Source organism: Apaloderma vittatum, unplaced genomic scaffold (assembly GCF_000703405.1).
Source record: "Apaloderma vittatum isolate BGI_N311 unplaced genomic scaffold, ASM70340v1 scaffold18634, whole genome shotgun sequence".
Classification (NCBI taxonomy): Eukaryota; Metazoa; Chordata; class Aves; order Trogoniformes; family Trogonidae; genus Apaloderma; species Apaloderma vittatum.
The window spans coordinates 20,539-40,919 of NW_009711143.1; the positions used below are offsets into that span (position 1 = coordinate 20,539).

The 20,381-nt window shown below is 46.8% G+C and overlaps 2 protein-coding genes across 2 annotated transcripts; both read right to left on the bottom strand.

The window, feature by feature from the left end:
- Window positions 1–1,545: 1,545 nt before the first annotated feature.
- Window positions 1,546–10,192, bottom strand: LOC104272538 (solute carrier family 2, facilitated glucose transporter member 5-like). The gene is made up of 12 exons (XM_009867559.1): window positions 10,136–10,192; window positions 8,444–8,542; window positions 7,841–8,001; window positions 7,212–7,336; window positions 5,287–5,439; window positions 5,078–5,203; window positions 4,594–4,781; window positions 4,100–4,210; window positions 3,652–3,753; window positions 3,205–3,280; window positions 2,031–2,158; window positions 1,546–1,782 (listed from the first exon to the last, which is right to left on the bottom strand). Exons 1-12 carry the CDS (start codon window positions 10,190–10,192, stop codon window positions 1,546–1,548), a joined length of 1,563 nt encoding a protein of 520 aa, XP_009865861.1.
- A 5,835-nt stretch (window positions 10,193–16,027) lies between these two features.
- On the bottom strand, window positions 16,028–19,447 carry GPR157 (G protein-coupled receptor 157; the record flags this gene model as incomplete). The annotated part of the gene is made up of 3 exons (XM_009867561.1): window positions 16,028–16,249; window positions 16,699–16,893; window positions 19,234–19,447. Coding segments are annotated over 3 exons (631 nt in total), but the record flags the coding sequence as incomplete, so codon positions are not given.
- Window positions 19,448–20,381: the final 934 nt, after the last annotated feature.

Sequence of the window (20,381 nt, forward strand, 5' to 3'; positions counted from 1 at the left end):
CTCCAACTTTTCCTTTTTTTTTACAAATTTCTTTTTTAAGGCAGCAGAAGACTCCAGACTGCTTGCTGGGGAAACTGAGATAAAAATAGATGCTTTGCTTGTTTCTCGTTCTGCTTTGTATGGGCTTGCTACTGTTTCAAGTAATTTTTCCAAGAGCGGCAAAACCTCCACCAGTGGGGTAGAAGCAAAGAACAGAGCAGAACCTGGCACAGTGCAACACTTTGCACTGTCATATCCCTTCCAGGAGTTTGATTTTTCAACACACATACACATCCCAAGTTTGAGGGCAGGTATAAAACTAATTTTCTAAGGTTAAATTAAATCACATGAAGGACTATATCAACAACACAAGATCTATGCCAGGCTCTTCAGCAATTCTTTTTTTTTTCTTCAAAACACAGGGCAGCAGCCCCACATAACAATTAATTAAATTGAATTTCTTCATGTTAAATTATGCCATAATTAACCCCCAAGCCCCTTAAGCTAATAAATATTTTAAGAAATCCTTTGTTTTTATCAGTGTGCACTTTACTTTCTTCTGAGAGTCAGCACTAGTCCTTGGACTCAGAACTTTTTCAAACCAATTTCACCTTTAGGTAGAATGGTGCTCTTAGGGGACACAACCAGAAACCAGTCGATGGACCAAGCTCTAAACCATTTGAAGACTGTTTTCAAGCGGTTTCAAGTACCTGAGAGCTGAGCTCTTTCAAAAGCTAAATTTAAGCAACTCAGTGTGAGAAGCTAAAGACAAGTTTGGATGTGTTTGCGAACGCAGGCTCCAACCCGTAGCCCACCGCACAGGAATCAGCCTGAATTTGACTCCAGCAGGGAGGTTCTCACTGAATTCAACACCTTAGATCTCTGGGGGATGAATGAGCTTCACGTGGCTCAGAGGTGCAGAGCAGGGATGTGGGGGTTATTAAAGGATTAGGAGAGGGCCTGTTGGTCTTGGGCAGCTGAAGTGTAAACTCCAGGGAGTGAAATGAGCTAAACAGCTCGAAGCCTAGAGTGCCACTGGGACAAGTCGGTTCAAACTGTTCTGAGTCAGCATCAGCCAGATGGATGACTCCTCACCCCAAGAACAAGGCTTTGGAAGGATTCATCCTCAAAAGCTGAGGACTAGGTTAGATTTGAAGGAGAGTTAGGTGAGCAGGGTAGAGGTGAGATTACATTTCCACTTTAGCAGTCCTTTGAAGCACACAAAAGGACAAGAGTTGACGGGATAAATACCGTTACCAGCTCACCTAACGAAGCACCTCAGAACAACCAACACTCTCTGCACCCCAGAGCACAAAAGGCCTGGCATCACCCATGCTGGACCCTCAGATATAGGAATGAAAGTTCCTCAGAGGAAGAGAGTGCACTCCTGGGACACAACTGACCAAAACGCAGCCCAGGTGCTGGCTCATGTCACCCCCTCCTGCTGTGGGAAGTTTACGGAAGGTCTCAATGAAGACTAGTATCAAATGATGAAACCATGTATTTGTTCTCTAGCTGAATGTATTCTGAAAAAAATGTCTGGGCCAGGCAAAACGCTGGGCTGGGTCACAGCTCACTGCTGGAGACTTCTTTCTCCTCTGCCTGCCCACCTGAGACAGTCCTGTGGAAGTCCTTAAACTCGTCTTTGTCATCCTGAATCTCCACCTTGTTCCTCTTGGCCATGATCTTGTTGATTTCCATGAAGGTTTTGTTCTTTGTCTCAGGAACAATAAAGAAGATGTAAACCATAGTGGCGAGGCAGATGGCACAGAAGATGAGGAAGCTGTAGGGCCCCAATCCCTCCTAGCGCAACGAAAGAAGACAGAGCAGGGATCAGGGGACTACTCCACTTGTGTACATTACAGGATTTGGGCATGCTGAACACTGCAAGGGCTATTAAAAACAAAAACAAAGGCAGCCACGGTGATGTGCACATATCTTAAGTTGAAAAACTAGAAGTTAGAGGTGGTTAAAAAGGCTCTCCAAGAATACAGAGGTGAAGATACTGATTTTAAGCTGAAGATTTGCCCTCTCCTGTGATTGCATCTTACCTCCATATAGAGGAAGACAAGCCCCACGGTGAAGTTGGAGAGCCAGTGCACAGACCCACCCACCATGAACGCTGCAGGCCGGGATGACTGCAGGAACATCTCGGTGATCATCACAAAGGGAATTGGACCTGGAAGACAGTTGCATATGTGGAAATCTCAAAGGTAATTCTCCCACTCTGAATTCCCAGATTACACTGTTCGTTTCAGTGGCAGCCAACGGTTTCTAAACTACTTAGTGTTTAGGAACACTAGTAAATCAAATAAGGGATTAAATAAAAGAAAACCAAAAAAACCCCAGGGCAACTAAATGACTTTCCTGCACTTACACACAGCAATCAACATCTCTGCTATGGTTTCATCGTCACCCTGAACCCACATCCAGCACAAATTGTAAAATAAGACTGATAAATATGAGCTGTCTCTCCAGAGAGCATCCTACCAGCAGCAACTAAGCAAGTCATTGCTTCTTTAAATAAAAAAAAAAAAGAAAAACCAAGAAACAGCCCAGCACCTGCAGGTGTTGGACAAATGCCTCTGGGGAGAAGCCCTCAGGCCGAGCCCTGCAGTGCCGCCCCGCGGCTCCCAGCAGCAGACACAGACCTTGTTTCATTCATGGAGCGAGGCCACAGGCCCAGCTGAGCTGCTGTTCTTCCTCCAGCAATCTCCCAGCATCCAGCAAGGGTCTGGCAGGGCTTTCCGAGCTAAAGGGACACCACCATCACGCTGAGAAACTGCGTCAGGACAAAGCCTTTCCAATATCCACACTTATCTGCACATCTCCTTTCTGCAAAGGGACCTGCAGGGCCACACGTGTCATTTGAGATGCGTTTAATTTGTCTTGTTGCCTACAGATGCAAGCATGCAACGTCTCTGCCCAGCTGGCAGGGCTCACTATTTCAGTTTTGCTCCAGATCTTGCTAGGGGAATCTCAAGCACAAGAACAATTGCATCTTTGCATTTCTTCTTGCAAGCCAGATGCTCCCCTGCCTCAGGGACGCAGCCGGTCACTGGACCATAAATAAGCCTAGCCGACAATCAGCAAGGCCCATGGCCCCACAGACAAGAAATCTGATCTCCTTGGATTAGCTCCACAAAGCTTTTGATTTGAAATTGAACACGGCACTTGCCTTTACCCAACTTGTGGAGGAGGCTGGACTAGACAGTTCATACTTACTGGCTCCAATAGCATGTCCAATGATGTAGACAATGACACACACTATGCTGAGGTAAGACATCCATGTGACAGTCACCTGGGAAGAATTTAATCACAGGTTAGATGTGGTTCTTACCTGAACATCAACACGTTCAAGGCACTGTTTGTATTAAGATTTCTAATGCCGGTGTCACTCTCCATTGCCAGGTATGCCCGTACCATGCCTGAGTATAATCCTCACTTCCCACAAATGTTATAACGAACATGATGTACTGGAAGCGGTATTCAGACAAGCAGGGTCATAGCTTTTCCTGGGTTTGCTTTAGGCAGATACACAAGTACAGAGAAATTCAACACTGTCCCCTCCACACCCAGGGTGCAGAAGCAACTTCAAAATACACCAATAGCCTGTTCCCTGGAAGGTTCAGAAAAGCAGGGTGGGATCACCCGAGCCATTCAGCTACACACCTGGAGACTGAGGGCCAAAGTTAACACTGCACAGGAGACACAGCACAACCCAAACCCAGCAAGGAGAAGGATTCTCCTCCCCAGGGATTCCACGATGAAAACCTGAAAGAGACAAAAGAGGGTGAGGAGTCAGATGCCTGGGGCACAGCACTTCTTATTCCAACAAAATTTAGACCCTTGTCTTCTAAGAAATTCAGTGAAATTTCTGGCATCAGCAAAAAAAGGGTCTGTCAGCCTGGAGCCCAGAGACTGAAAACTTCTGCGGCCTGTTAGAAATCAGCACAATGAACCCCGGGGGTTAACAGAGCTGCCTTCACCCAAGGGACACTGCAGGGCACCTGTTGTGCAAAGCAGCTCACAGGATGTGTAAATAATGACCTAATTTAAACAGTGGTGTACAGGGGAGACTGAAAAAGCAAGAATTGAAAGAGCTGTAGTGGTAACTCACAGCAAGCAAAGTCATGACGACGTTGATGGCGCCTGTCGACACAGTGACATACTGAACACTGCTGCTGTCCACACCTGCTGCCTCGAAGATTCTGTTTGCGTAGTAGAAGACCTGCAGCAAAACCACAGCTGTGTTTATATGTGGCCAAAGGCAGAGCACAGGAATCCCATTTTGGCAGCTTTTCCATCCTGGAACTGGTGCACAGAAGCCTGAAGTCTTTTATTTCTGAAGCCATTGGTGTTTGGATCCAGGCACAAGCATCTTACTCAGAAACTATCCTTAGCAGGACAGCTTGACCCTGCGTCTAGTACATGTGTGTACTGGATTTGGTACTGGTCAGGGTCAGCCCACCACAACGTGATGCAGAACCCGTGTCCCTGATGAAGGGGTACTGCTGTGTCCTAGGTTCTAGCTTCTGTGACAGGACCACCCCAGTTCATCCACTCTGAAGTCCCATCCCTTTGTTACTCACCCCACTGGCCTCTCCCACTCACCGCATTAATCCCAGAGAGCTGCTGGCCCATCATCATGACAATGATAGAGATGAGTTGCCATCGCAAGCCTCTGAAGGTGCACAGGCTGAACACAGTGAAATGCCCTTCTTCCCTTTCCGACTGGTCTTCTTGGCGCATTTCTTCTATCTCATCATCCACATCATCCCAACCTCTCAGCTTTTGCAGAGCTAGTTGGGACATAAAGGTGAGTTACAGACCCCAGAGAGCAGGTCTACAGTGAACTCTCCTGCCTCAAATCGAGACAGAACATTAGGTAAGCTGTGGGCAGCAGTGCTTCTAGGGTGGGAAGTCAGGAATTCACGTGTGCAGAGAAAGGAGCAATGCTGCAGGCATTCTATCCACCAGCAACACGTCAATCAAGAATTTCACGCTTGCTTGCTTCACTGTTGATTGCTGTCAGCCATGTCCCACAGGCAGATCTATCCCATTTCACCTGCCCTTCCCTTAAAGGATAATTCTGTACCTTGTCGTGCTTGCTCTTCGTTGCCCTTCTGTATCAGCAGATATCTAGGACTCTCAGGGAAAAAGGGCAATGTAAGGAGCTGAAGGAGTGATGGGATCCCAGTGAGCCCCAGCAGCACGGGCCAGCCTGCAAGAAGTGAGACAAGATGAAAAATGTGAAAAACCTTTCCCCAATGGAGTCCCCAGAAAAGTTCTGAGCCAGGGCTTTACCTTCGTCATTCCCAAGGATGCTGTTCAGACCAAGGATCTGAGCTACAAGGATCCCAAGAGTGATGAAGAGCTGGGGTACTACTCCAATAGCACCTCTCAGATTTCTGGGGGACAATTCTCCAAGGAACATGGGGACCACATTGGAAGCCAGACCTAGTAGTTAGAGAACAGTGTTAGGCATGCAGCTGCCTTATGCCAGCACACTCACCAGCTTCACTAAGATGCCTTTTTCCGACGTGAGACCAAAGTGATCCACGCTGGTAACCACAGGATATACAGAAACCTCACACTCCAACCCTTTTGCTCCAGCTGAAGAGTTCATGTCATCTTCTGGCCAGTGAACAAGCTGTGTACGTTTTCCTTACTCTTTAGTGGAACATGGGACAAAACGTGAGGGGGGAATTTCTGCTTTATATAAAACAAGATAAGAAACCACTATCCAAACAAGCTGATGGTGGAGGGATGTGAGTTCTTGTTGGCTTTTAAAAATTCACTTCTCCTTTAATTGCTCCGTAACATTTTGCAGAGGGCTTTGCTGGTGTGAGATCTCTTACAGGTAGCATGCTGCAGTTGGTATCTCCACTTGAACAGGACACTAAGGGCACAGGTTATTTTGAGGAACGTTGCGTGGTTACCTACAGTAACCCTAGAGGGCTGCCAGCTCCCATGCTTATGCTGTAAATCCTGGCATGCAAAACCCATACTCCTGGAGTCAAATGATAACATAAGACCCTTATCTTACATTTCTCAAGTTCCTAGCCTTCAGGACCTTGGAGCTATTAAGGTGATCAAGCTGTTATGTGAAAGCCAAAAGGCATGGCAACAAGTATTAAAGCAACTAGAAAACATTATAAAAAAAACTGTTCACAGGTCAAAAGTGAGGTCAAGCTGTGAAGTGAAAGTCCAGATTCTTTAATCAGTTATAAATACACAGATCACACTTCACACGTTGCTCCGTACTGATTTAGAGAACCGACTCTAGGAGCAGCTTGCAGGCTTAGGAGAGTCAAAAGACAAAGCCATTGAACAAGATAAATTTCCTGCCTTAGCTCACCACCTCCCATTGCTGCAAGATACAGAGCAAGTTGTTTTCCAACATCAGTTTCTTGTTTTCTTCTCTTCACAGGATAGCCCAACTCACTAACAAACCACGGAGTATGTCAGTCTCCGTAGCCCAGAGCCAATTAATTGAACCCAAATGGTGTTAGGACCCTTATCAGCCTGGCTTTGCACACATCCAGTACAGAAATGCATGGGGTGCCCTCCCACACTGGGTTTCTGCTTGTTCTATATTATTGTAGCTCTGATAGAGTCACTTACACCAGCAACATACATACACCCTTCCCCTTGGCTTCCCACTAGCTTTGCAATAAATCCAGTGCCTCCAAACCCTTCTCTCTCCCTTTTAACACTTCTTTTCTCTTGCAGAAAAAAGTCAGTTCCAGGAATGGGTTATTGGATCTGCCATTATTTCCAATAACTTTGACTTAGAAGGTTTATTCCATTTCTGATTATGATAAAAAGAAAAGGAAAAAATAATAATAAAGAAATCCCACAACACAAAACCAGCCAGCCCGGCTATCTGCTTTAAGATACCTGGGAAAACAGATTATCATCAGGAGGTTTCCTGGCTGTTGGAGCTCCGGTTCCTAGTAGACACTTATGGCAGAGGATAACTACATCTACAGACATACATCTCTTCTGTACATCTTAAATTCCACTCTCACTGCCGTTGTTTACTAGAGATCTTTAGTACTTCTGCAACACGCAGATGACAACTGCTCGTCAAGTAAGCACAGCATTGTTATGCAGATGTATGGCTAAAGTATGGTACCTGTGAAACCATCTGTTGTGAGCACAAAACACCTTTACAGAGCCAAGGATATATTTATTGCTCTCCCTTTAAGGTTCAAACTTTTACTTACCAGCATATATTCCCATGATAACACGTGAAAGGATGATTACTTCAAAAGTTTTTGCTAGCTCTGAGGTTCCCATAAGGACGGCAGCAACAATGGAGAGGAGATTATTTATCAGCAAAGCTCCCTTTCTGCAAAGTAACAGGGAAGGAGATGGATTCAGTTTACTTTTTTAAGGCCCCAATAGCAGACAGATCCCCTCTGTGTTATGCTGTCCAACACTCAGATGAATCACTGTCCCAAAGACTAATCAAAGAGAAAATAGCGACTCTCCCATTTTTCCCTCCTAGGGAAGAAGGCCTCAAGAAAGAGCTGAAGTTTCTCAGGACACCAGAGCAGCAGCCGCTGGGCCTGATCTCAGATCCCAGCCCAAGACTTTCACCGCTGCCCTCTCCCTGGCTCAGTGCCCAGCAAACAGCCTGGCCTTAGCCGCACTGAAACCATATAAATTCTTTCACACAGCACGTGTTGCTGAGATCAGCAACTTATCACCAGCCCATCTACCTCACAGTCAAGGTGTGTGTGACACAGCCACGCTCCTGATGGACCTGGCAAGCTGGAGCCACCAGCAAGGCAAGTCTGATCTGAACACAGCAACCTGTTGGGGCAGGATCCGAAGCACCGCCGTCACGTACCGGCCACAGTTATTGACCAGAGGCCACACCAGGAGGGACCCAACAAAGCCACCCAGGGGGAACATGGACACAGTAAGAGACCAGAGCAGTGTCTGGAAGCTGCTATCCATAGGCTCTCCGTTCCTGTCCAGGTAAGTTTGGTTGTAAAAGTCTTGCATGTACTGAAACAAAATACAGAGCGTGTTGAGCACAGTAAGTAAAAATTTCATGCTGTAAAAGCTAGTTAGCAACAAATGCCCTAAAGCTTTAAACAAACACCTTGATAAAAACCAGAATGGCTAAGATGGAAAACGAATGCAAGAGAAGGATGGAGAAGCCTGGACCGCAAGTCATCCTGCCTTACAGGATTTGCCCGATTTCCAGAAGAGAAAACATTCCTCACTCCTCATCTCTGCTGGGCAAAGTCCAAACAGTAGGTGTACACCTTAACATCCCCCCACCTTTGCTTTCCTGGAAACTGCTTCTCATCAGTTCCTGGCAATTCACAGTTCAAAGAGGTACAAGCATCTGCCCACAAACACCCACAATCTACTGATATGCTCCTGCTTTGTTTTATTTGCAAACCTACTCCTAGGTCATGGTCTGCTCTACAGACCAACCTACCGGGGCTGGAGAATTGATCACAGACACGTTGTAACCGTACTGGAAAGAAGATCCAAATGCGGAGATCAGTGTTACCAGTGCAAGCAAAAGTGTCATTTTCTGCAGTGGGGAAAGAAAACACATAAATAACACTTTATAAGCAGGTTTGGCTTTTAGACATAAATGGCATCCAGTAAAAAAAAAGGAATACCCTAAGGCTTGCCTTCTGCGTTTTTCACTTCATGTCGCTGTACAAAGTAAGCCCAATGGGTTGTTTTCATTATAACTCATTTTGTTCCGCTTGATTTGCACATAGTCATTACAGTAATTGATTCTACTCTTTCCTGGTAGTGATGGATCATTTCGATGATAAAAAATTTTAAGTTATCATGCTTAAAATACCACACCGCAGAGAAAAAAAATTCTATGCAATTATTCTTTTTCCAACACGCAAATTGGTTAGTGAAATAACACAGGATATTGGCACAAGAAAGCCTTAAAAAGAAGAGACTTTGCATGAAGTGGCAAAATCCCTTTCCTGTTAATTTGTTCTGCTTTTCATGCTGGCTTCTTCTGCCTCCCACACTTCAGGATCAAGCTGTTTACGGATCTAATCTGACTGCCACCGAAGCCAATTAGAACTTATCCAAGTCGCTCAGCGAGGGCCTGGCCATGGGGTGCAAGAGCAGCACTTGGCGGTTAAGCAGAAGGGTGAAATCGCCATCCAGAGGAGGATCAAATCCTATTCAGTCCCTAGGCTGGCCCTACTGTGTTGACAGAGCTGTGGGGATTTTTTTCCCTTGGGTTGTTTTTTTTTTCGGGGGGGGGGGGGGGGGTTTTTTTGTGTGTTTTTTTTTTTTGCGGGGGGGGGGGGGGGAGTTTTTTGTGTGTTTGTTTATAATTCACTGATATATCTTACTGCTGCTACATCAATAAAGTATTTTTTCATCCAGACGCCTATCATTTTTTGTCACCATTATTATTAGCCTTAACATCTGCAAGGTTTTATGTCCCAATGTTCAACTTTGATCTCACATAAAGTATCTGTCATTTCCCTAATTAAACATTTGTCCAAATAGCTGCTGGTACTGCTTATGTTCCTTATATTCATCAGAGGCTCTAGCATCTCACCTACAGAGATCTGCAGAGTCTAAGACACTGCAGGAGCCCAAAGCTCGACTCAATCTCAGAGTACAGATTAGGAAGAAGTTGAGGCTTCCAGCTACATTTTCTAGGAGCAGACTGTTGACATTCTCACATTGATGACGAAGAGCCGGCTGCCTTGCTCCCATTAGACAAACCCCAGGAGCAAAAAAGAGCCACTAGGGTTAATTATTCACATTCAGCCCTTTTAGGAAAAGCTCTGGCATACACGAGCATCGCATTGCGCAAGATTCCACAAAGAAAGCTGCTGTGAAAGGCAGCCCCCATCCAGAAGCACCTGCAACTGAGAACTGATTAGGAAGTAGGAAAGAAAACTCACACACAGAAGGAGAAAGTCACACAGAAGTTACACAGTAGGTCAGGCGCAGACAAACATAAACTGGGTTCAAGAGCACACACATCACTCTCCCTGCGTGATGAGTTGTGAATGTATTAGCCCAAAAGATCTTGGCTTTCTCCTTCCTCTCCAGGTACTTGCAGATGTCAAACAGCTTGCTCTGTATCCCTGTGGGAGGCTGAAGTTAGAAGCACAGAGTCGGGAATACTTACCCCCTTTGAACCTTCATTGTCGTCAGAGCTCTCCTGCTTCTCTCTTTTCAACTTCATTTTGGTGTTTGAATCACAGATGGTGGCTGCGGGCTTTTATAGTTGAAACAGACAACGCCCTACACCGAAAATCGCCCCGTGAATTTTCAGAAAACCTCCAATCAACAAGCTCTACCAGCCAAAGTAAGTTGCTGCTGTCGCCTAATCACTCCTTCCCTGCGTGACTCCCTCGTTTCTTCTCTTTTGTCCTTCTTCAAGTCTGTCGTGGCGAGATCACATGCTCTTTTTTGCCGGATTCTGACTCAGAAGAGAGGTGCTGCCAACCTGCAGGGGAAACAGGCTCATCTGTCCAGCTAGAAGGGGCAGATTTCCCGCAAAAGCTGCTAACTGAGCTGTTTTCCCCCAGCTATACGTACATCGACAAGATGAGGCTCTAGCAAGAGCTGCAGCAGAAGGCGCAGCTGAGGGACTGCCTGGCGCTTGCTGCTTTGGGGGAAAATGAGGCAGGCTGGGGGAGCAGCCTTGGCAACAGAAAGAGAGTTTTGCAGCAATAAAACTGAACTGCTTTAACCCTCCTGCAGCCACAAATTGCTTATCCACCCTTGGGCAGAAATACCACTCGTTGTCCTACCTTGCACGGACCAGCAGTTGGCAGAGACCAGGCTCATCCTCTCAGGTTGGTGGGTTAGACGCTGTGCAGAACACACAGTTTTTCCACCAAAGCACATTAGCTCCTTTCCCCTCTAACGTGCAAGGCACGCCACGTGTTGCTGGCTTAGTATTAACCTCCTGCACTATGGCACCACTTTGAACAGTACAGGACATGGTTAATAGTTGACTATAATTTGTAGAGTTTTTCAGATAAATGCAAAGTTCATAGGTAGCTCCAGCAGCCAGATAAATTTGAATCAAACCTTTTCGTTTCTCGTCTGTCTTTAATAGCCACCAGGAAAAAACCAACAAAACAGCAGTAGCCTCTTGAGCAACTGAAGCTGTTCCTCTGTTTGCATTCTTTGGCTGGTTGCAGCCTCCCTTCCTTCAGGCAAAAGTAGCCTCCCCTAAAAATAGGAAGGGTAATGGAACTTAGTCCCTAGACTTCTTGTCATTTGTGCTTTATAAGTTTATAAGTTAATGTCCTCAAGGATGCTTCTTTTTGAAGTGGGTCACACCTCAAGAACACTCATGTGTCTTTGGGGAACTGTTCCTGCTTCAGTGCAACCAGGGGTCTTAACTGGCAGCTAGTGAGCCATTCTGCCCCAGGGGCGGGAAAGCTGCAAGGAGGACAAACTTCTGTCATGAATTTCCTGTTCTTTAAAGGCAGTATCATTCTTCTGGGAGCTATCAGCAGAACGACAGTCTCTCTCATACTCTATAAGAAAGGAGATTCTCTATGAAACTCCTCCCTTGAGCTTGAAGAAATAATCCTGACATATACAGAAATCAAGGAGGATGTTTGCCATCAGAAATCCTTCATCAGAGTAAATATTTGCTTATGGCAGCAGAACACTGAGTATTTGCCAATTATGGCAAGAATCCAATAACAACATTCAAAAGGTAGTAACTGGCACTGGGATGATCTTAAAAGACACGGATGAAGGGAGACAGGATGGTGAAGGAACTTTCTGGACTTTCAAAGCAATTGCACGGATATAAAAATCCTTCAGTGGCTGAGATTCTGTTGGACTTGTGCAAAGAATAGAGCCAGTAACGAGTAAAGAGAGACCATTTTATAAACATTTTACAAGCATATCTTCAATTTCAGCTACTTCACACATTAAGCTTCTAACATCTGCTCTTCACCCCAGATTTTTGCCTGAAGACATTAACACAGCTCTGTGTCTCCTCTCCTCGGCACTTGTCCACCACGCGGTGAGAGTACCTGCGCGCTTGTGCAGGCAACCATTTACACTCAGCCCAATTGTCTGTGCTCAGAGCTGGACTCCATGAAATCCTGATATATTTGGCAAAAAAATAATTAAGAGGGGAGGCTTAGTTTCCAGAATAATAAATCTCCCAGAGAACATTAGCTGTGAGCTGTACAAAAGTGATGGTTCTACCAGGAGCTGGCAGGCAGCGATGCTGCAGCACGCCGACTGCAACACTCGCACCAAAGAGACATCTCACAGCTTATGTCCAAAAGAGTGACATCAGCAGCATTTTCACCTCCATTTTGGGAAGGAATTGCATGTTCAGTCAAGGCTAAGTCAGTATCATATGCAGTCCTGAGCTACAACAATAATTTAAGTAACAAATTATTTCCCTGCAAATAAGTCACAGGCAGATACTGCTCTATCAGCTGCATGAATGGCTTCTGGTCAATTAAGGAAAAGGTAGATGTGGCAGTCTGATCCCCTAGCAATAGGGAAGGGGGTTGCTGGAAAAAGAAGCACTTTCTGCAGGTAAACTGCAGCAGACATGAGGTTCCAAACCCAAGAGTTCAATGAGACTCTAGTTTCACTGCACAAAGGCAATGCGAGGTAGCATCCTGCCAGCCTTCTTCCTTTTCTGTATCTCTTCTTGTACGTGCCTTTAGTCTTTAAGGTAGACACAAGAAAACTGATGGAAGATCTTGCTACACACAAATTCTCCAAGGTGCTGAGACCTATCGCAACAGCATTGAACGACACCTTGGTAAAGAATAACAATTTATTTTGTAAAAGTTGGAGAAAATGTTTAAAATGCAAGCACGTGGGGAGTTTAAACAAGGTAAAATGCTATCTCCAAATAGCAAAAAAACATCCCCTTCCCAGCTCTGCTAGAGCACTCCCAAAGCAAGAACAGACTTCAGCCAAGGACATGTGGAGTTCAGAGCATATGTCAGTCCCCGTCTTGCTGCTGGCGAGAGTTGTCCTTGCTGGAGGCTGGGGTGGGACACCCAGATATCCCTGAGCACCGAGGGAGTCTGCAGAGCTCAGATTTTCCCGGGAGGCAACAAGCAAGCTGCCACCACAAACCCTGATGACAACAACACCTAACCACCAAGGAGGAGAAATAAACCATAAAGAGGAACCATCCATCAACACCACAAAACAAGCACGTTTGCACACTATTGTCCGCATTTAAGTGAAGAGCAGGAGCCAGGTTGGAGCTCCCTGGAAGACCTCACACGAATGAAATCCACGCCCAGGATGGTTTTCCTATCAGTGAGATATTTGTTCAGAACTCACAACACATTCACTTTGTCAGACAGAAAAGCAAAACCCCAAACAATTTTACAGAATCATAGAACAGTTTCGGTTGGAAGAGACCTTCCAGATCACCAAGGCCAACCTTTTTAACATTTACAGTGGAGAGAGAGGGGAAGGAGGGACAAAACCCAGGAAGTTGGAGCACAGCCAAACAGTATCTTCCAGAGGATCCTGAGCACAGTTCAAGACCAAGGCAGCTGGTATCCGAACGCCCAGGAGGAGCAGGACCCTCTTCCCTTTGCTCAGCCTCTCCAGCACCGCTTTTCCCCAGGCTTTAGCTCCCTCTACGGGGCTCCGGGATGATCCAGCACCTGCTCAAAACAAAGCACAGTTAAAATCCAGGACTGCCCCGTCTTCCTGCAGCCAGTGCTCACAAGTTTACCCAGAGGCAGGACAACAGGCTTGCTGCAGCCCAAGCCCCATGGATGTCACCCTGCAGTAGCTGAAAAATAGGAATGATGGAGCCATTTCTAAAGTGCAGCCACATACCCCAACCTCAGCCACCTTCAGAAAGAAGTTAAAATTCTCCAGTCCATGCCTCACAGGAAAGAGTTCAGAGTCACCTTCACAGACAACCAAGGCTGCACTCCAGCCACCACCCCCACGACCGTGGGACCCGCCAGGAGCAGCCCCGCACTCCTGTACCACCTCCCCTATCCCCTCCGCGAGCACCTTCAGTGCTAGGAACTACAGACACTTCTCAGGGGTTCTCTGCTGGGCTGTTTCTCCTTCTCTGCACTTGCCTACACGAGGATGACCACAGACATCCACTCTCCAGCACAAGTGCTATTGCCAATAGCTGACCTTTACAAACCGACACGCTTGCCTGAACCCCTGGGAGGTGGAAATGTAATTCTGTTGAGCTGCATGTTCCTTCAGAAGCATTTTTCAGAGCTCTATTATGGAAAGAGGCAAACTGAGAACAGCGAGTCTGTTTTGGTTGGTTGGTTTGTTGTGGGTTTTTTGGGGGGGTGGTGTGTGGTATTTTTGTGCTGGTCGTGTTTTTGTTTGTTTTCCCTTAAGCCAAGCTGGTGACAATTTTACTTCCCCTCTTCAGGGCCAGCTCCAAAAAACTGAACACAGCACAATTCTAAGTCTCATAAAATTTAGGATTCACTACCCTGCCTTTCTGCAGGTTTCTAATACAACTCTTCTTCCCGAGTCACATGGGATTAACATCAGTTCTAGCTACCAAGGTTGTTACTTAGCTTTCAGAAGTTTAAAAAAAGCCTTTTGAAAGAAGGCAAAACCTCTTGAAGTCATCTATACCCTTCAAAGGCCCTAGAGATGCTAATGAGCCGAGCCCCTCTATAGCGCCATGACACGGGCTAATGAGCTCTTGAGGATTCCACCTTCCCATATTTACACAGCCTCTGTACAAGGGGGCTTAAATATGCTAATAATAAAAGTAAATGCCAAGTCTTCAACTCAGAAAATAACAGGACTCGCCTCTGCCAATAGTCCCGTGAGATCAGCATATCGTTTAACTGTTCTGCATGTTGTTAATATGACTAAAATTAGTAAGAGCAGCTTTTGAACAGCTGAGTGCCCGGAGCAGTGGGACCCGGACAGCTGCCCTCACCCCCCAGGCAATTCATGGGGTTCCCATTCTTTCTGCAAAAACCTGTTATACAAACTAAATAGAAATGTCACCTGATTAGAAAAAATAGTCCTGTTTTTTCAGGCTTTGTGGTCTGGGAGGACAGGAAACAGATGTACATGGGAGACCTACCATACCCCACACACAGCTCGCTTTCCAGGGTGCTCAGCCCCTGCTGTGCCCCAGGAGCCAGGCGGGCTGTCTGCCTTTCAGACTCAGCCCTTTTCACCAAGTGTGACCCACAGGGCAAGTGTAACTGCAGAAAGACACAGAGTTTCATATCCTTTCTGAAGAGACTGCAGCTCCCAGCACATCAGGGTTTACATTTACGTAAGCAGACAGGAAAGCTGCTCTAGATTTTTTAAACTACTTCAGATGCACTGTGTTACTGAAGAAAAGTGCTGTCAATATCTGCTTCATAGAAGCCCACGCAGCCCCACAACCCCAAGGGCTCTTAAACAGATTGTTGACATACCTGCATGTTCTGCAGCTCATGAGGTCAAGCACAAGGAAACTAGATGCTTACACTCAATGCAAGGGCTTTGAATGCCCTGTCTTGCACCCGAAATTAAAAGATTCTGTCAAGTTTTTTGCTCCTACAAATTTTCTATGTAATTTGCGTGAATCACCCTCTGCTTCCTTTTTATGATGATGGATGGCAGATTCCATTACCTTACAAGAAATACTTGGGGCACTAAATACACCTGAACTGTGCAGTACTGAAGAAACGTATGCGTGCACGGTATTTTCCATCAGAGGCCACTCACTCCTCCTCTTCAGTTTTCATTGGTGTCCTATCCTTGTACACCAGACAGCACTGAAGTCTATTTCCTCATTTTACAGGCTTGAGTAAGAGATGCTACCCCAGCTCACAGGGAAGGGAAGCAGATCAGTTCTATAAATGGTTTTGCCCCAAAGGAGCATGGCGGGGAGCTGCAGTACAGTCAGACAGGGAACTCCCACAGCGGCAGCAGAAACGGCCCTTTTTGTCAGCTGCTTACTGGTAGCTGTTCCCCACCCCTGCGAACAGACACGGCGGGAGAGAAGACTCAACTAGATCTTTACCGTGAAAGAAGAAATCAGCACCAAGGTGTAGACAGCCCAGGCTCAGGTGCTGGCAAGCAGAGGTTTTGTCCGCTCGGGGTCTGGCACATCCTTGTCCTTGTGGGGTTCTGGGTGCTGCCAGGAGCTGTGTGATCTTTGCAAAGGCCAGTCCAACTCATCGTAGTGGCAACAGCAAAGGGAGGAAAACAGCCGAGTCCGGACCACCCGTGTACAGAGGACAAACATAATGCAGTTGGCACCTCCTTGGAACGTGTTACCGATTCCCTGCAAGGGCAAGAAAGGAATTAACCGGTGCGGTTCCTACAGGCACCCCCCAGAACAAGCACGGTGTCAGAGCAGCGATAGTACTGCCCGACTCAACATTCAGCAACTTCCACCTAAACAAGGAAAAGATTCAGAAATATCCACCTTGCACCCAAAAGGAGACCAGAGGGCTGTGGTGGTTTGCCTTTGCTACAGCCTGGTCTAGAGCAGGAGCTGAAGGACAGACACCCAACATTTCTGCTCTGAGCTTGCTTTTCCTACAAAGCAGCTGGCATTGCCAACATTCTCCGTAGCCACTAGATGCTGCTGAAACAGCACTTGCCAGCAGAGAGCAGATGTCCTTGCAAGGTGCTGCGTCCTGCCACAAATAAGCGATATTGAGAGCCACAAAGCCTCATCTCCCTCCCAGATCCTCCTTCCTTCTAATGTGTTTCCTGACAAATACTTACATGCAGGACAACCAGGACTGAATTTTGCACTGCAGGGGAGTTACAGAGGGTCAGAATGAATCGTACAGTGCTCCAGATGCGGAGGACGATAAAGATGACAGGGATGAGAATCAACTTCTTATCTGCTATGGAAGTCCGGGGCTGAAACGCAGGTGCTCTTGAGAGAATGGGGCGATACTCTGAGAGAGCTGCGTGCTTCCATGGAGGGTGGGAGGGAGACAAAAATGTGAACAAAAAGCTATACACTTTGGACATTTAGCTCCAGGGATTCTTTCCAAAGCAAACTAAATTTCTGCATCTTGCGGGAAGTTAATGGGGACACGGCTACGAGCACCAGGCTTCAGCCATGTCCTGCCCTTCCTAACACAAAAAAAGCCAAGGAGTGGCAAATAAAGACCATTCAGCCCTTATCAGAGTCCCACTAAAGCTTTATATTAACAAACATCGCTACGCAGTTGCCAAGAAACCAGGAACAACATTAAAAAAACCCAGTGGTGCTCCATGAAATAGTTTTGCTGAGCCGGTGGCCCGGCTCCACTGCTGCTGCCTTCACCACCGTGTAAGTGCCTGGCTGAGGGATTGGCCTTGGGGAGAAGTCTGGCTTGTTCTGCTAAACTACCTGAATTTTTGGCCTTCACCACGGCCGCAGCCAGCAAGATCCACACGGGATTTATGCCCATGTGAACCAGTCCTTCAGTATGTTTGTGCAGAACCTGTTGCCTCATTTCTGGCCACATGCTGTCAGCAATGGGCTTCCACGGATTTGGGCAAACCAGCAAACCTCTCTGTAAAAATTGAGGGATCTGTGCCCTGGATCAGGGTGGCTGGAGGTGTAAGGCTCATGAGACCTTCTTATGGCAGAAGCTACTGGATGGACTCAAATTCCTGGATGGGGAGAGCAGGTCAACACAGCACAGAGCAGCTGCTGGAGCACGTGATGTTAAATATCAGGATGTTAACGTGGGTGAAGAGATTAAATCTCAGGATAGCTGACCTGCAGAAAGCTATCCCTCCTACCATCAGGGCTACAGAGCACACACAACTTAGACGCACAGTATTCTCCTTCCCTCCAGTACTCCAAGTCCCGATACCTCCCTTCCTCCAGAACAGAGCTGTACGACAACACTGCACAGTGGGCTGAGTCAAACCCCACTGAGGGCTTTTTAGTGCAGCTTCCCACCCACTCCCATGCAGCCTTTTCCATTTGGAAAGCCCTAGTCCCCCACAACAGCTGCTTCCATAATTTCTCTTCCTCTCAGACTGTGCAGGAGCTACTACCAGAAACCCACTTCAGCCCAAACCCAGCCGTGGTCACCTATTGCCCTTCCCTGGAAGTGGGAGACCTCCTGCCAACGAAGAGGCTTAGTAATGGCTTACAAGGCTTAGCACAATGAGAAGAGAGATGCTCTGGTCTAGACGGCCCCGTGTGCTGCTGCTCCAGCCCTCAGACCCCCTGTTACAAGAACGGTGTGATGGCTGCCTGCCCTCAGCACCGCTCCTGTAACAGGGCTGGGAGCGGGGAAGGGAGAGCCAAGTGTCCAAGAATCCCTGGCAGAGCGAGGGCGAGAGCCTGGGCAGGCGAGGGTCAGGTTCCCGGCAGGCACGCTGCTATCTCTGACAGCTGCTGGAACACAGCGTCCTCTCTGATTTACGTCAGGTGATGGTGACAGGCACCAGCAAACCCTTCCCAGCTCCCCTTTCTCAGGACCCTTAGGGCTGCTTAAGACTACCTTGTCCTTCCAACTCGTCTGTGAGATCCTGCGCCTACCCAGACTTGTGTTTGTCCCTAACTATGACTCCTGTAGCAGGTTTGCAGTGGCAGCAATATCCAGAAGGATATCTATCCAGATGTGGGGGTCTTTTTCCCCCTACTAAGAGAAAACAGGGATCTCTGGGTGTAGTTCCTTCCGCCACTTTCAATCTATATTTCTCTATCATGCAAACATTTTCCTAGATGCCTGGATTCTTTGTGTTCACAAGGAGCAGCAGCAAATAAGCCTCTGAATTCTGAAACCTTCCTGGGACAGGGTGTCTTCCCCCACTGTGCATGCATACGGTGCCTAATGCTCTATAGTGTCCAGACTCTATTAATGACCATAAACCCCCCAAATGGAGATTATATTGCTAGTACAAAACAAGTATTTATAAGTGGAACCTATCATTAAAGATCCCACAATGACTGAGGTTAGATAAATTCAGACAACAAACCTCAGACTTGGTACAAGTGGAGCTGTGGAAGGCTGATTAAAACCAAATGTCACCCTTCCCACCCTGTTTCAATTCTTACAGTAGGATTTACATTTCACTCGTGTACATCCCATAACCCCCTTAAGTTTTCAAAAGGCTTTTACATTCTTCTTGTGCTAAGTCACTGTGTAATGATGCTGCAGGCTGCTCAACCAGGTGCATTTCAGCAGCATAGGAAGCAATTCCTGACTGTGTGGCTGCTAAATATGCAGCAAAATCTTCAGAGCAGAGGAGGATATAATCACATAGCAAGACTGTAACTTCAGACAAAAGCAGCAAAATACTCACCGCTCTGTTAATGTGCTTCTTAATGAGAATGTAGAGCACTGGCAAAATCACATAGGCCAGCATCTCCCAAATCTTCCCCGTTAACAACATCCACAAGACTCGATCCTCTGCATCCAGGTTGACCCAGCACCAGCCCACAGAGACGTTGGAGGCATCGTAGCCAATCTTTTTCAGAGCAACGGCCGCCACCGTGATGCCAAGGGGGACTCCCCAGCTGAGGAAAGAACACGAAGAGCAAGGTTAAGCCAAGAACATGTTCTGCTTAGTCTCTCTGGTCTGAAGGGCAGATGCACAATGTGCTACGCTCTGAGCTGGAACCTGGCCTGCACACCAAGCAGGCGGGGTCCAGCGAGGTGAACAGGAGACATCCCACCTCCTCTTCTTCTCCCATTCTCTCCTGGATACAGGCCAGGTCAAGGATTTGATGAGGCCAGAGCACTGTACGATGCCACTATCTTGTAGGACCCAGCCATTCAAGCGGGTCAGTTCAGAGCTTTCAGAAGAGGAGCACGCAAACTCCACTTTCCAATTTGTAAGTGACGCTCAGCACATAAAGGATCAGCACACGAAGAAATCCACAATTTTTTTCCCTCAGTGGCTTGTTTTGTTTTTAAAGAGAGGTGTAGTCAGTATTTTGGGAGCAAAAGGATAATTTCCAAAGGGCAAGTTTCTTCCCAAGGAAAAGCACTGGCAGTAACAGCAAAAAGCTAAGAAAGCAAAGAGGAGCAGTACGTACATAATTTGTGGGTTCTCTCTGGACAGCAGAGGCAAATACAGGGAAGCACTTAGAAGAAAAATAACTGTAGTGACACACATTAAATTAATCACTCAGTGGCTTGGGCTGCCCACAAGAAACCACGAGGAAGAACTGAAAAATTCCGTGAGTCCAAATGTAAAAACACTCAGCCCCTTCCTGGGTGCTGTTAACACCCAGGACTTTGCAGGACTGCCCCAACCCATGACGTACAACTCACAGATTACTCCACAATTGAAATATTGCGCTGGACTCAAGCGAATGCATCACCTACCCCTCCCAATTGCACCCTCAGAGAAAGGTTCTATGGACACTTAGAAGGGATGAAGGACACTTCTTCAATAAATGACACAAATGTTTCAGATTGAGTTTCCAGCGTAACCCTCCTGGTCTC